This window comes from Ascaphus truei, chromosome 10 (assembly GCF_040206685.1).
Source record: "Ascaphus truei isolate aAscTru1 chromosome 10, aAscTru1.hap1, whole genome shotgun sequence".
In the NCBI taxonomy this organism is placed as follows: Eukaryota; Metazoa; Chordata; class Amphibia; order Anura; family Ascaphidae; genus Ascaphus; species Ascaphus truei.
Window position 1 is genome coordinate 12,097,369 of NC_134492.1, and position 15,475 is coordinate 12,112,843.

Sequence of the window (15,475 nt, forward strand, 5' to 3'; positions counted from 1 at the left end):
CAATATTTCCCTAATACATTTAGTACTATTGGTATCAGAAATCAAATACAGAGCAACACTTTTTAGTCTCCTCCAGGAGAAAAGTGGTTAAAGATTGATTTAGCTCAGGAGTAACCAACTCCAGTCCTGAAAGGGCCACCAACAGGTCAGGTTTTTAAGATATCCCAGCTTCAGCACAGGTTGAATAATCAGTCGAAGACTGAGAGTCTGATTGAGCCAAATGTGCTAAAGCAGGGATATCTTGAAAACCTGACCTGTTGGTAGCCCTCGGGGCCAAGTTGGCTACCCCTGATTTAGCTCATATATTTGTATATGCAGCAAATAAATATTTCAGAAAAAAGTATATAGCAAAGTAAATGCCTACAAACATCTAAATGAACATGCTTCAAAAACAGCACAAAAGTATAGTTGGTGACCCCTCTGCCCACCTGCAATACCCTTAAATCACCTAGAAACAGGGCAAGCCATTGCTATATAAGGGGGGCTCCTCTGTTAGCTACTATTGTAGGTAACAAAACAAGCACTGTCAGGCACAAGCAAATCTGAACAGGGTGTTATGGATTATTAATTTATAGTTTCTATAAAGAGAAGCGGGGGGCAGCGAAGGGGAGGGACAGAGAAAGAAGGGGGTAAGAAAAAGGGGGGGAAGAGAAAGGGGGGGAAGAGAAAGAGGGAGCGGGGGGGGGGGAGAGAAAGAGGGGGGGAAAGAGAAAGAGGGGGGGGGGATAGAGAAGTGCCAGTATGTTTTGTTTCAATGCCATTGTGATTTCCCAAAGAGAAGATAAAGCCTAAGATTGTGGAATTCAAAGTACAAAATATTATAAAAATGTTTTATTCGGATTACCTTTTTTGTCTTTTCCCAGCAGTACAAGTTTCGGTGGGTACAATGGGGTCTCAATTAAAGAGGGGCAAAGCTCTGCCATTCTCATTTCACTCTGTCGGTGTCCAAAGGCATCCTGAGACTTAAAAGGACATTAGCAACCTTTACACCAACTACCATTACCGTGCACATACAGCTTTTATCATGTTTAATAACGTGGAAAAGATACAATGTAAAAGCACATCAGTTGTAAGTCTTAATGTCCTATATCCTACAAAAATATATATAGAATATTCAAAGTAGTCAGTCTAATTAGTTCAAATATGGAAGTTCCTATAACTAAAGTTCCCATAACTAAACTACTGTATTTCCTTTGCTCCCAAAGGAAAAGGGAGTCAAATGTAGTAATTGGGACCTTCATTTATTTAATTTTCTGCTTAAACTAAACACCCTACACATGTAACAATTTAAAAGCTGGATGCACCATTTTAAGGATATCCCTGCTTCAGCACAGATGGCTCAATCACTGGCTCAGTCATTCAATATTGCAATTTTCCCTGGAAATGTGGAGAATTATTAACAAAGTTTGCCAAGACAGATTCCCGCACTTCTACCATTAATGTAGATCAGCCCATATTTACCAAGCAGTCCTGCCACAGGACACCTTTTGATGGTGTAGCCAAATCCAGTCCTCAAGAGCAACCAACAGGTCAGGTTTTCAGGGTATCCCTGCGGGATATCCTGAACACTTGACCTGTTGGTAGCTTTGGAGGGCTGTAGTTGGCTAGTCCTGGTGTCAGGTCTCGTATAGCAGAAAGCTGTATTTTGTATAGCCATGCACCTTAAGTTTGGTTGTGTACCTCTGATCTCTCTGAATGACTTTCTTTCTCCTTCCTTTTAGGGACATCCAATGAAAAGCTCCGAATGTTGCCCGAGTCAGACATCTGGCTCTTTTGGAATTCTTTATGTTCTTGGATTGACCCCTAAAATCCCGCACACCAGAAAAACAAAGAAATGCTGTGGATTTGAAAATATTGCTAAAACCCAACTCTACTCCACAAATGTTCTGTAGCATGCAATTTCCCTTTTACCCCTCAAACTAAAGAGTTTAATATACAATGTTCATTTTATTTGTTACATTTAGACATGTTACAAGTCCCCGAAATATTACAGCAACACTTTCAAGATAAAGAAACTTCATTTTGATTTTACATCCATCCCCATGCATTTTTGAAGAAAGAAAGTCTTCATATATTCACTTAACAGTCCTTTAAAATGAATAATTATTCAAAATGTTTGGCAAGAGCAAAAGGAAAGTCTACATTGCTCTGTAATTGATATTTACTTAGCAAGTTAATAGGTTTTGAGCTCGACACAAACCATATCAAATATGATTTCATATTTCAAAGATCTGATTATGTCCTCCCCAAAGGACCTGGAGTTATCGCAATATATAAGTCAAATAGTTTTGGTTTCTTTTAAGTATATTTATCTGACTAATGAGTTACACGGAAGTGTCCTTCGATGGCGTACTTTTAGCTGTAGGAAGTTAGCATGTCTGCAATTCTAAGTGCAGAAACGTTTGAACTATGGCACCATGCACACTACCGTATGGTCTCAAAAGCTAACACGGTCAGACTAGAATTTTTTCCTCAGGGTTTGTTAACATTCACATTTTTTGTCAGGCACAGGAGGAACACGACTTTTTTTTTATGTCACTTTGACCACTGCAGATGTCGGCATCATTTCCAATTCAAAGTCAACAGAAGTGATCTGCATCATGACCTGCGCGTTTCGCCGCTTCTCACTATATTCAATGGAGAGGGTTATTCTCCGCCTCTTCTGTTGTGGTGATTCTTGGAACCCAATGTACTAAAGAAGGGGTGCTCTACTTCAGTCCTCAAGATCCCTCCCAACTGGTCAGGTTTTCACGATATCCCAGCTTTAGCACAGGTGGCTCAATCAGTCCCTGCCTCAGAACAGGTGGCTCAATCAGAGGCACAGTCAAAGACTGAGCCTCTGACTGAGCCACCTGTGCTACAAATCGAACGTAGCAGTTTCGGCTAGGAATTGAAGCCGAAAAGAGGACCAGGAGAACCGGGTGTATATCCTGGACAGGGTATGCTCATCCATGCGGGCGCCCTGCACCTAGGAAAGACTAGATTGTTCCCCCAGACCCCAAGTAAGTGTGCTTTTGTCTGTCTATTGTGTAATTCTTCTTGTTGTGTGCGGGTTTACCGAAATAAACTACATTTTGTTTCTACTACGTTGTTTTGCCTAACGTATGATCCAGGTACAAATATAAAAGGTGTAAAAAGTCTGTGTCTCCCGTGACAATTGTCTCTAACGTACGCTGTTTACAGGAGAAAACATGACTTCATGTTACGTTATTGGCCCCTGAAGATATGCAGCAAGGCTTAGTGTTAAGTTAAATTGCTATAAGTTAATGTCACGTTACGTTACCTATTGGAGCTTTGTGGATCTGGGCATTTAAAGGAAGTAATATATGCTAAATCACCTCAGACTTCATCTCCTTGACTGATATTGGCCACTTATGTTCATACTTCTCTTTCAGGTTCTGCTCAGCACCCGACGTTGCTATTGAATTATCCATAGATGTCCCGTGGCTGCCTTTGCCTGCAATGCTTTGCACTGATTTTACCATGTTCTTTAAGTCCTCAGGGTACGGCGTGGGGTATCGCTTTAGATTGATTTCAACCTGAAAAAGGACACAATAAAATAGGTGTGTGGGTTAAAAACATATAAACATCCATACCAATTGCCCGTATGTTTTTAAAGTGCAATAAATCTCACTCTAGGCAAAAGCACCATTTAAATTCAATTTTCAGGTTTAAACTATATTTGTTTTTTTAAGAGATGAGACCTCTTTTATGTATACATGTGAAAAGCACATGCTCCTTGTGCAATAACGTAAAAAAACAATTTCATGCATGTGGCGTTTTTGGAGATATGCACTTACACAGAAAAGTAGATAAGACATTGGAGAGAATAATTATCGTTACGCCCAGGAACCACGCGATGGATTGTCCAAGGGATTTTCCAGGAAAGTGCATGGGCCGATCGCCAAATGATGAAAGCCAAACAAAAGGCCAGCTGACAATTGCCAGAAAGTATATTCCGGAGGAGCAGTGCTCCGCAGAGCAAGATGGAATGCCCAGTAAATCACCCACTCATTGAAGCTCAGTTCTACTCCATCCTATTCCGATTACGTCACTAGCCTCAAGTACGTCTCTGCCCTACGCATTTCATCGCTTTGCATAGCGACTTCCTCAGGGTTTTAAAGCATTTAACGTTTCATCGTTTGGCGATCGGCCCATGCGAACGCTCTTTCCTGGGATACCCCTTGGACAATCCATCACGTGGTTCCTGGACGGTAACTATCATTATTCTTTCCAATGTCTTATCTACCTTTCCGTGTAAGTGCATATCTCACCACTCCAGATGCATTCAACTGGTTTTTAACACCTGGAGGGTGGCACTACTCCTGTGGGTGATGTTATTTTGATCAATAAATGTATTTATTTTTAACCACCTGGCTCCCTGGCAGTGCGCTGCTGTTCTTTCTTTTTCTCTATATTGGTTGGAATAATTATGCTACTCCTGGTATGGGTAGTAGCAGGAGTCACGAGCCACGGCGATGCCATTGGAGTCTCTATGCTACAGTCAGGAGTTGCGAGCCGTGGCGATGCTGCTGTGGGCTCTATACTGCAGTCGGGAGTTGCGAGCCGCGGCACCGCCGTTGGGGGCTCTGTACTACAGTTGTGCAGCTTGGTGGTAAAGAAGAGTCGGTAAAACTCAGGTAAAAATATTCATAAAACTGTGACCTTGTTTCTCTCCACATAGTGTGTCTGTTTTTATTTGGTGGTGCGGGGGGACATTTGGGCTCCTAACACACCATATCAGTGACTGTCACACATATAATGTCAGCAGGTCCCAGCTGTCCCTGCTCCTCATCAAATTCACTTCCGATCTTAATTGCTAAAGTAGGTTATTCAACAAATATCAGATATATGGAGACTGTGGGAAGGGGCAGGATCCAGGAAAGCATGTCAATATATGCAGGATAGGTTTGCACATCAAATGCAGAATATGCTGAAATTAGCCACAATTTCAAAACACAAAAGTTATAGGGATTGTGTGGGCAGAAGCAACTCCACTTTCTGCTGCCTATACATTTCCAGCCCCCCTCCAAGGTGTTCCTTACCGCTGGGGGATCAAATCAATCACAGATCACACCTATCCTGCAAATTAATCAGCCCACAGGAATAGACATGTGGTTAGCAAAGTGCTGTCTCTCTGTGGCCCATATTCACTAACAAGTGCTATACTTTAGCACAATATAACTCCCATTGTAATGAATGGGAGTTTAGACGCGCTGCGGTTTAGCATGCTTTAGTAAATATGAGTCTGCGTTGCAATGGTACTCACAATATATTTCCTGTAAATGCGGATTCGATTTAAACCTCATCGGGTTATTTGAGGAAATAAAAATAAAATCAAAAGCTTATCAAAACACAGTGGATTTGAGAATACGTTTGCAGAAAAATAAGTGAAGCCTATTATGATCTCGTCTAGGGCGCACTACTAATTATAGCTCGCAATATGTGAACAGCACATTAGATTTTGTCACGTTCAGAAGCATCATGCAGTGCTACATACTTTCTTGATGAGAATATTCTTTGCTCTTACAATTACTTTTGACAGTTTAATCAAATGCCTTCTGTTATCAAGGTATACCAAACGCTGGTTTTGCAAAGATTTGCATATGTTTTTTTCTCCAGCACAGCAAAGCCTTGTTTGATTATTTTCATTAGAGAATGATAATCAGAGCAGCAAAGGTTTAGTGGTCGATGTCACATGTGAAGTCTGTTCTGAAATGTGTTTTCAGCAAGAAGGTATGTAGTTTGTCATGTTCTATTCCGTGCGGCCCCATCATCATCATAATAAGAATCAGAATCTGATGGGACATATTCTGCACACACACAGTGCGGAGCGCCAGAAGAAAGATTTATTTCATAACATAAATGCAAACTGGCTTTCACCTTGACATTTGACAGAGTAAAATAAAGATTCAAAAGATCATCTTAACATAAGCAGTTCATAACTGCGAATAACAAATGACTTATCGGATGGAGGAAAAAAATGAGAAAATTCTTCACGGTTACTAAACCCGGGCTAAACCCATTTATTAGGGTCGGACAACGAGAGGTGGAAGTTTATAGGAGCACACAGTACAATTGCTGTTCACCTGGTTCTTGACTAAAATGTTAAATGACACATTTAAATGGTGACCCAGTACCTAATAGCAACTAATTAGTTGGCGGTTGTAATTTGATTTACTTATGAATAGACTGTGTTGTTTTTTATTACAAGTAAAATCTGCATAAATACATGTTAGGAGTGCTTTGTGTACTCTTCCAGGGTCGTTACTGAACAAACATTGCCACTGCAGATTAGTGACTATTCTCGTTAATATTTTTTAACGATCGCTATAACCCATTGTAAGTGTTGCACCCAGATCTCATCAAACGACTCCAAATGTCCAAGCACAAACCGGCACGTGGAGAGAAAAAAACTACATCTGGGTTGGGAACAAACTAGTTTATATCTTGACATAGCCTTTCTCATATCGATATCACCAACACTTTCATGAAAATACTGGGAATCATTGGTAGAAACCAAAGCTATATTCCATTTAAAATGACATCTCCCTTGCGGCATTCTTTTTCTAGAGTTTCTAAACACATCCTGTGCTGTATGGGTACAGGAAAGCATTTAATTTGGTCACTTCAGTGTTTCACTAAACAACATAACTGTCAGACATATCCTTGAACAGAGTGAGCACAGCGTGTCAGCTCTCTGCTGCCGAGCCGATCGGTTCAGAATGTGGCTTATTCCATTTACATTATAAGATGATTTGTTAAATAGAGGCACATATTTAATGTGGAATAAAACATTTTCTTGCGGGGAATCAAGCTGATCCATAACTTTCTTTTCCTGCTGATGATGTGCTGCCTACATGGCATAAAGAACAAGGATTATGTGTGATTATAATACTACATACATTATAGCACCAGAAGTGTATGTCGAGCTGTTTGTATAACAAACAGATTCCAGCCTTAAAGTGCTTACTATCTATTATTAGTACTTAAGGCAGAGGGATATACAGTGCCAAGCCGTATACAAACTCACCCTTGCCTAGCCTATCCCAAAGCCTAACCTAAAGCCTTACCAAGCTGATGTCATATTTAAGGAGGCAATCCAAGTGGCACTTTAAAATGAAAATTTTTTTGTTGCTTTAATACACGCAGCCTTTGATTACCTTTATTGAAAACTAATTACGTAAGCTGCCAATCGATTCGTTCTCCCGTGATCGATCAGCAGAGACTCTACTTCCCAGGGTTCACTAAATGGCTGCCTCTCAGTTTCAATCAATCCTTCAGTCAGTGTAACTCAGCAGCTGCAACGTATTTTTAAATTACTAAGGTAATATTCTATTGCTAAAATTTGCAGCTCAAACTGCTGGGAATATTGGCATTGCCCTAAAGGCAGCCTGATGGGGCTCCCCAAGAGCTGCTCCCCCCTGCACAGGGCTAGCGTGCTAAGGGTTAACATTTGCATGTACTTTGTGGAACGTCAACCCCACCCACTGGAATGTTAATGAGCCAAGAACTTTTTGTTCACAGTTGCATTAAAATCAACCACCCCAGTATACATTTGCCTTGCCCCACAGGTGGACAGGACAGCCTTTGGCACAGCCAAAGGGCAGCCAAAGGGTGTGAGACGTTTGCTGCTGTTCGCTGCTGTTTGGTGATGTTAAAGTGTTGTTATTGCTGCTCTATTTAAATCGGAAAATCACAAACCCTTTATCCCCTGTACCCAATTTTCCAACTCTATCTGTCCATGAAATGTCTGTGAACTGACTGTTTAACCATGTTCTTTTAATGTAACCATGTATTTTTATAGCTCTGTGCCCAGGACATACTTGAAAACAAGAGGTAACTCTCAATGTATTACTTCCTGGTAAAACATTGTTATAAATAAATAAATAAAAAAAATACAAGTTACAACACAGGAAAGTATTGCAAAGATCTTGCACTGCAGGTAAAGTGTGTTAAAACCTGCTAAAGAAATCAAAGGATTCTCATTATTTTAAAACGCATTAAAAATGGCATTAAGAGTTGAATACAAAAAATGTAGTAAGTATTATCTAATACTACAGATTTATCTAAATAAAACACACACACATGTAGGATATTGCTTGAATTGCTCTGTTTTTTAAAGACAGCCTAGACCCTACTGTAAATATGGCCTTAATATGTGTAAAACGTTATGTATACATTGTAAGAACAATACAAAATCAAATCTGTCATAACATAGTTGCAACATCTGTATTTTTCTGGAATCAGGGCTTGCCGTGTTGGATTAATTATGCCCTTAACACTGGTTGGCGCATTAGGATTTAATTTAAACCCCCCTGGCTTCTGCTTCTTCTAGAACAGTACAAACCTATCTATTCTCTTCTTCATCTGATGTTTATAATGACAGCAGTGAGGAAAAACACGTTGGTGTTGTTACATAGGAGGTGGAAACCAGAGGAGTTAGCAACAAATCTCAGCGTGCTGCAGCCTCACAGTGACATACATGCAGCCCATATCCAAGTGGCCCATTATAAGTGGCATGACTATTGAACAACTGAAGTTTAAAAGGAAGGAACTCTTACCCTAATGGATCTTATCTTCTTCTCTCCTCAGGTAAAAACCATCTCTAAATCATCATTGAAGCCTTTGCTGTGTGTATTATATAGTATATGCAAGTGATCCAATGCTAGGTAAAAACCATCTCTAAATCATCATTGAAGCCTTTGCTGTGTGTATTATATAGTATATGCAAGTGATCCAATGCTAGGTAAAAACCATCTCTAAATCATCATTGAAGCCTTTGCTGTGTGTATTATATAGTATATGCAAGTGATCCAATGCTAGGTAAAAAACATATTTGAATGCTGTTTTCTGTCTACCCCTAATCAAATTAAGTGTTGCCACCTAGGCAGGGAACACCCTGTGTAGAAAACCATTTGTTTGAATGTGCCTCAGATGTGCTAATTAAGCAGACAGAAAAACATTGTCAGGTGACTTTTTAGGCCTATATAAACCCAGTCAGAACAGCTAGTCTGCTTGCAGCGCATATCCAAGTGGCCCATTATAAGTGGCATGACTATTGAACAACTGAAGTTTAAAAGGAAGTTAGTGGCCCATTATAAGTGGCATGACTATTGAACAACTGAAGTTTAAAAGGAAGTTAGTGGCCCATTATAAGTGGCATGACTATTGAACAACTGAAGTTTAAAAGGAAGTTAGTGGCCCATTATAAGTGGCATGACTATTGAACAACTGAAGTTTAAAAGGAAGTTAGTGGCCCATTATAAGTGGCATGACTATTGAACAACTGAAGTTTAAAAGGAAGTTAGTGGCCCATTATAAGTGGCATGACTATTGAACAACTGAAGTTTAAAAGGAAGTTAGTGGCCCATTATAAGTGGCATGACTATTGAACAACTGAAGTTTAAAAGGAAGTTAGTGTGCCATTATAAGTGGCATGACTATTGAACAACTTAAGTTTAAAAGGAAGTTAGTGGCCCATTATAAGTGGCATGACTATTGAACAACTGAAGTTTAAAAGGAAGTTCAAAAGAAGTGAGGAAGAAGTGGACACCCCATCTGGCCCTGATTCCTGCATTTGAACTACGCTGGAAAGGAGGATATCATCAATACCAAACTGCATCATTACTGCTGTGATGCTGCCTTTACCATTTATATTTGCTGTGACTTCACTTCTTCTCAAATTATGCACTTCTTTTTACCAGCCTCAGAATGTCTCAAACTCTATTCATATATCTCCATCTCTCCTTCCTTCACCACCTCTCAGTTCACATGAACTCCTTTCTTACCTGCGCCCTCTGACACCACACAGCTATATCCCCTGCACTAAAAAACACCCTTACAAATCATCCTCACACATCCTCTTTCTATCCATGCTTCTCCTCCTTGCTTCTGGGGATATCTCTCCCAATCCTGGTCCCTGTCTTATTCCTACATGTGCTCGTCCTCGCCTGCCAACTGCAACCTCTACTCCTTCTGGTGTCAACCCCGCCAACCTCATACCCATCCCCTGCCACCCTCCCTCCTCTCTCCCTTTCTCCTGTGCCCTTTGGAATGCTCGCTCCCTCTCTAACAAGTTCCTCTCTGTGCATGACTTCTTTCTCTCTCACTCCCTGCTTCTCTTTGCTATAACTGAGACCTGGCTCACTCAGTCTGACTCTTGCTCTGGAAGCTGCCCTCTCCTACGGTGGCCTTTCCTTCTCCCACACTCCGCGCACTGATGGCAAGGGTGGAGGCGTGGGGCTCCTGCTCTCCTCTCTCTGTCGTTACCGAACCCTTCCTATTCCTCCCTCTCTTGCTTTTCCCTCCTTTGAGGCTCACACTGTCCAGATTTTCTCTCCTCTCCCTGTTCATGTGGCGGTCATCTATCGCCCACCTACCTCTACTCATCCCCCTTCTGCCTTTCTCTCTCACTTTGCATCCTGGCTCTCTTTCTTCCTCTCCTCAGACTCCCCTGTTCTTCTCCTTGGGGACTTCAATTGCCACATTGATGACCCCTCTCTCCCTTGGGCTTCCCGCTTTCTTTCTCTAACCTCTTCTTTTGGACTGCAGCCAGCACCCACAAGGATGGCCACTACTTAGACCTGGTTTTCACTAAGAACTTCTCTCTCTCTGATTTCTCCATTTCCCCTTTTCCTCTCTCTCTGACCATCATCTCATCTCATTCTCTCTATCTCGCTTCTCCCCTTCTCCACCTCCATCTACACCCCGGTTCTGCAGAAACCTGCGCTCTATTCACTTACCTGACTTTGAGTCCACTTTACGCTCCTCCCTCTCCTCTCTCAGCTCTGCTACAGACCCCGACAACCTGGTCAGGTACTACAACTCTGTCTTGTCCTCCTCTCTTGATCTACATGCCCCACTTTCTCTCTGCCGCACTCGCCCTTCTAATCCTAGACCCTGGCTAAATTCCCACACACGCATGCTGCGTTCCTCCACTCGTTCCTCTGAACGCCTCTGGAGGAAGTCTCACACTCTTGCAGACTTCCTTCACTACAAATTTATGCTATACTGTTTCAACTCTGCCCTCTCGCAAGCTAACCAAGCCTACTTTTCTGCACTAATCAACATGCACAAGTCTAACCCACGCCGACTGTTCTCTGTCTTTGATACTCTACTCAAACCACCCTCAGCTGCCTCTCCTTCCTCCATCTCCGCTCAGGACTTTGCTGACTATTTTAAGGAAAAGGTGGCATCCATACGTCAGAACAACCCCTCTGTTTCTTCTTCCCATCCTACACCTCTTCCTAACTCTCCTCCTGCCTTCCTTGACTCTTTTTCCACTGTCTCAGAGGAGGATGTGTCGCTGTTGATCGCCACTTCTCCCTCTACCACTTGCCCTCTTGACCCCATTCCTCCCATCTCCTAAAACCTCTTGCTCCTACTATAATCCCTATGCTCACACACATTTTTAACTCCTCCCTCTGCTCTGGAACCTTTCCATCCTCCTTCAAACATGCAACAGTCATACCATTACTCAGAAAACAGCAAGCTTGACCCTACCTGTCTTTCTAACTATCGACCTGTCTCCCTCCTGCCTTTTGCCTCTAAACTCCTTGAACGTCTTGTATTCTCTCGCTTGCTCCATTTTCTCAACACCTATTCTCTCCTAGACCCTCTACAATCTGGCTTCCGCACTGCTCACTCCACGGAAACAGCCCTCACTAAAATAACTGACGACTCCATGCTGCCAAAGACAGAGGTCATTACACTCTGCTCATATTACTCGACCTCTCTGCAGCATTTGACACCGTGGACCACCCTCTTCTCCTTCACATTCTCCATACTCTTGGTATTCGGAACAAAGCTCTATCCTGGATCTCATCCTACCTCTCCCATCGTACTTTCAGTGTCTCTTCTGCTAACACCTCCTCCTCCTCTATTGATCTCTCTGTGGGGGTACCCCAGGGCTCTGTCCTGGGACCTCTTCTCTTTTCTCTGTACACACTCTCTCTAGGTGACCTAATAACATCTTTTGGGTTTAAATATCACCTCTATGCTGACAACACACAAATATACTTTTCAACACCTGACCTTACACCTGCTATACAGACCAAAGTTTCTGAATGTCTCTCTGCTATATCATCCTGGATGGCCCTCCGTCGCCTTAAACTCAACATGGCTAAAACAGAGCTCCTCATACTTCCTCCCAAACCTGGCCCTACTACCTCCTTCCACATTACTGTTGGAACTACGATCATCCACCCAGTAGCCCAAGCACGCTGCCTAGGGGTCACACTCGACTCTTCTCTCACATTCGCCCCTCACATTCAAAACATTTCTAAAACTTGTCGCTTTTTCCTCCGCAATATAACAAAGATACGCTCTTTCCTCTGTTGCTCGACTGCTAAAACTCTGACTCAGGCCCTCATTCTCTCCCATCTTGATTACTGTAACTTCCTGCTGTCCGGCCTTCCTGCCTCTCACCTGTCTCCCCTACAATCTATCCTAAATGCTGCTGCCAGAATCACTCTACTCTTTCCTAGATCTGTCTCAGCATCTCCCCTCCTGAAATCCCTCTCCTGGCTTCCGATCAAATCCCGCATCTCACACTCCATTCTTCTCCTCACTTTTAAAGCTTTACACTCTTCTGCCCCCCTTACATCTCAGCCCTAATTTCTCGCTATGCACCATCCCGACTCTTGCGTTCTGCTCAAGGATGTCTTCTTTCTACCCCCTTTGTATCTAAAGCCCTCTCCCGCCTTAAACCTTTTTCACTGACTGCCCCACACCTCTGGAATGCCCTTCCCCTCAGTACCCGACTAGCACCCTCTCTATCCACCTTTAAGACCCACCTTAAGACACACTTGCTTAAAGAAGCATACGAATAGCACTGTGAACATTCTGAACACATGATACATAAAGCTTGGCCCCCTGCAGACGCACTTACCAGAACTCCCTCCTCCTGTCTCTGTACGTTCTCCCTACCTACCAATTAGATTGTAAGCTCCTCGGGGCAGGGACTCCTCTTCCTTAATGTTATGTTTGTCTAAAGCACTTATTCCCATGATCTGTTATTTATATTATCTGTTATTTATTCGATTACCACATGTATTACTAATGTGAAGCGTTATGTATATTAATGGCGCTATATAAATAAAGACATACAATACAATACAATACAATACATCACAACTCCCTAATACCCCCACTTCCTGAGAATAGAAGGATACTTCCATAAAGTCATGTTAATTAACCTTTCTAGATAGATTCACCGGGGTAGAAGGGCAGTTTTGTTATATTTTGTTGCATTTTAAGTGTGCAGCCTGCCTACAGGGAGGCGTTTGATCCCTGTATTAGACTGTAATACTCTGTTTTGAATGTATGTGAATTAAGGCCATTTAGAGCTTACCACGCTTTAGTGAATCTTGCCCTAAGTATCGCATGTTAAATAAGAGCTGCCAGAGAAGGACAGGGGGCAGTGTACTATACACCCATGTGCTTCAACCGCCTCTGCTATTGGAACCCTTTCAGTCTACACCTGCATCGCCCCAAAGGCGGACGCCTGATGGGGTTCCCCAAGAGCTGCTCCCCTCTGCACATAACCAGCATGCTAAGGGTTAATCTCTGCGTTTGCTTACTGCTGTGTTTCGTCAGCCCCCCCTCTGGAATTCTAATACCCTGGAGGACTCTGAAATCACAGCTGTTTTCATTCTGAACCCCTTCAGTCTACATCTGCGTCGCCCCAGAAACGCACAGCCTTTGGCGCAACCGAAGGACAGCCAAAGGGTGTGAGCTGTTTGCTGCCGTTTGCTGATGTTTGTTGGTGTTAAAATTGCTGCATTTAATGTAACCATACATTGTTATAACTCGGTTTCCAGGACATACTTGAAAATGAGAAGTAACTCTCAATGTCAGTACATTTTTATAAATAAAAAAAATAAAAAATAAATCATGCATGTGAAAAAACTAAAATGTTACCTTGACTTTCCCTGGGCCATCTTCTTCCTCTTTCTTTTCTTCAAACTCAAATGCCACCGTCATGCGCTGCTGTCGCTGTTCCTCCCAAAGTGTAGGGTTAAAACTGTCACTGTCAGACTGGAAATCTACATTAAAATACAACATGGCATTACATGCGTCACTGCTGCTCATAAATACTTTGTTAACAAGGTCGTCTAAAGCAGATTTGTATTTTTTTACTTTAACTCCATCGCTACCAGTGGGGCTGCAACGGCAATGCCACAAAAGCATTGCAATCCCTCTCAGCAAGGAAGTGGGTACACAAAGATGTAGGCATTTCTGGAAAACCTTGTCCATTGGAAATCAATAACTAAAGTACAAAATAAAATGTAATGAGGGTCATTTCCATTCTGACATTGCCTACCATGTAACAGTATTGAGGTCTTAATTGATGCTTTTTAACTAATTAACAATGGTGACAAAAACAAGAGAATCTAGACAAACAGAATTAAGACACCTGAATCCTGCACAAATAAGTTCCATTGTGTCTCTCTGAGTGAATCCTGACAATTGTTCATCAGAACCCCAGCTGGTCCAATGCTTACTCTTCCCCTTAATGATAGGTACTAAAATTGCTCCTCCGCACTGAATGATTCTGTGGCCTGAGGAGAGCACAGTCTCCACAATGGGACGTGGACAGCAAAGAACAAATAGGGTAGAATTGGGAAAAACGAGGATGGGGGTAGTTCTTAGGAGAGAAGGAAAATGTGAGGGCCCCAATGTTCGGAAACGAGATAATGAGAAAGAAAGTTGACAAAGAGATGGTCTTGTGGACATTCACCAGGAACACGGGACCCAGGCGGACGTTTGAGGCGATGCTGAGAACAAAGTACAGATGCAGAAGATACCAGTTTACAGCGCTTTGAACCCCTGGGATTGCGTATTATTTTATCTTTTCCCATGGATGAGGACTTGTTTTAAGGGAAGTATCACTGATACCGGAAATGATGTCCCAGAGGGGAGAGTGAAGGCAGTGCACTGCGTTCCAAAAAACGGAAAACGGAGGCTGGGTCGCTAAAAAAATTTACTTATTGGATGCACTGCAACATGCTAGCAGACAGGAGTCTTGAGAGGAACCTCTGACGCGTTTCATGTTATAAGTACCACTGATAGGTGGGAACGGGCTTGAAGAAAGGCCACAGGGCCGAAACATAGCCCCCCTTTATTTGTACTATTTTCCTAGCGCCTTTGTAGCTTTCCTGGCAGTCATGTTTTGTACACACTTTAGCACCATTTGTGTTATTGTTAGTGTCTCTTGTTTAAATGTTTCATGTTTTAGTGTTCTCTGTTTCCCTGCTTCTTTCCAGGATTTGGAGCCTATGGCACACTGCTCCTTAGTATTACCCTGTACATTGATTGCAATTGCTTGGTGTTTTCACACTTGATAATTAGAGAATTTTTCTTCTCAGTATTTGTGTGTCTAAGTTATTTACATAGAGTGCTGTTCGTACATTTTTTAAACTATATTATGCTCTGAGGATTAGGGGAGATTCTCTTCTCCCCCCCCCCCCCG

The 15,475-nt window shown here is 42.3% G+C and overlaps 1 protein-coding gene across 6 annotated transcripts in view; it reads right to left on the minus strand.

The window, feature by feature from the left end:
* LRRC7 (leucine rich repeat containing 7) overlaps window positions 1-15,475 on the minus strand; it is a 241,668-nt gene that overhangs the window by 74,557 nt on the left and 151,636 nt on the right. For all 6 annotated transcript variants that reach the window (XM_075615838.1, XM_075615837.1, XM_075615839.1 and 3 more), the window contains 4 exons: window positions 13,924-14,048; window positions 3,339-3,539; window positions 1,681-1,803; window positions 845-962 (listed from right to left, as the gene is read on the minus strand). In XM_075615838.1, coding sequence (XP_075471953.1) covers window positions 845-962; window positions 1,681-1,803; window positions 3,339-3,539; window positions 13,924-14,048 — 567 coding nt within the window. The remainder of the gene's footprint in view (window positions 1-844; window positions 963-1,680; window positions 1,804-3,338; window positions 3,540-13,923; window positions 14,049-15,475) is intronic.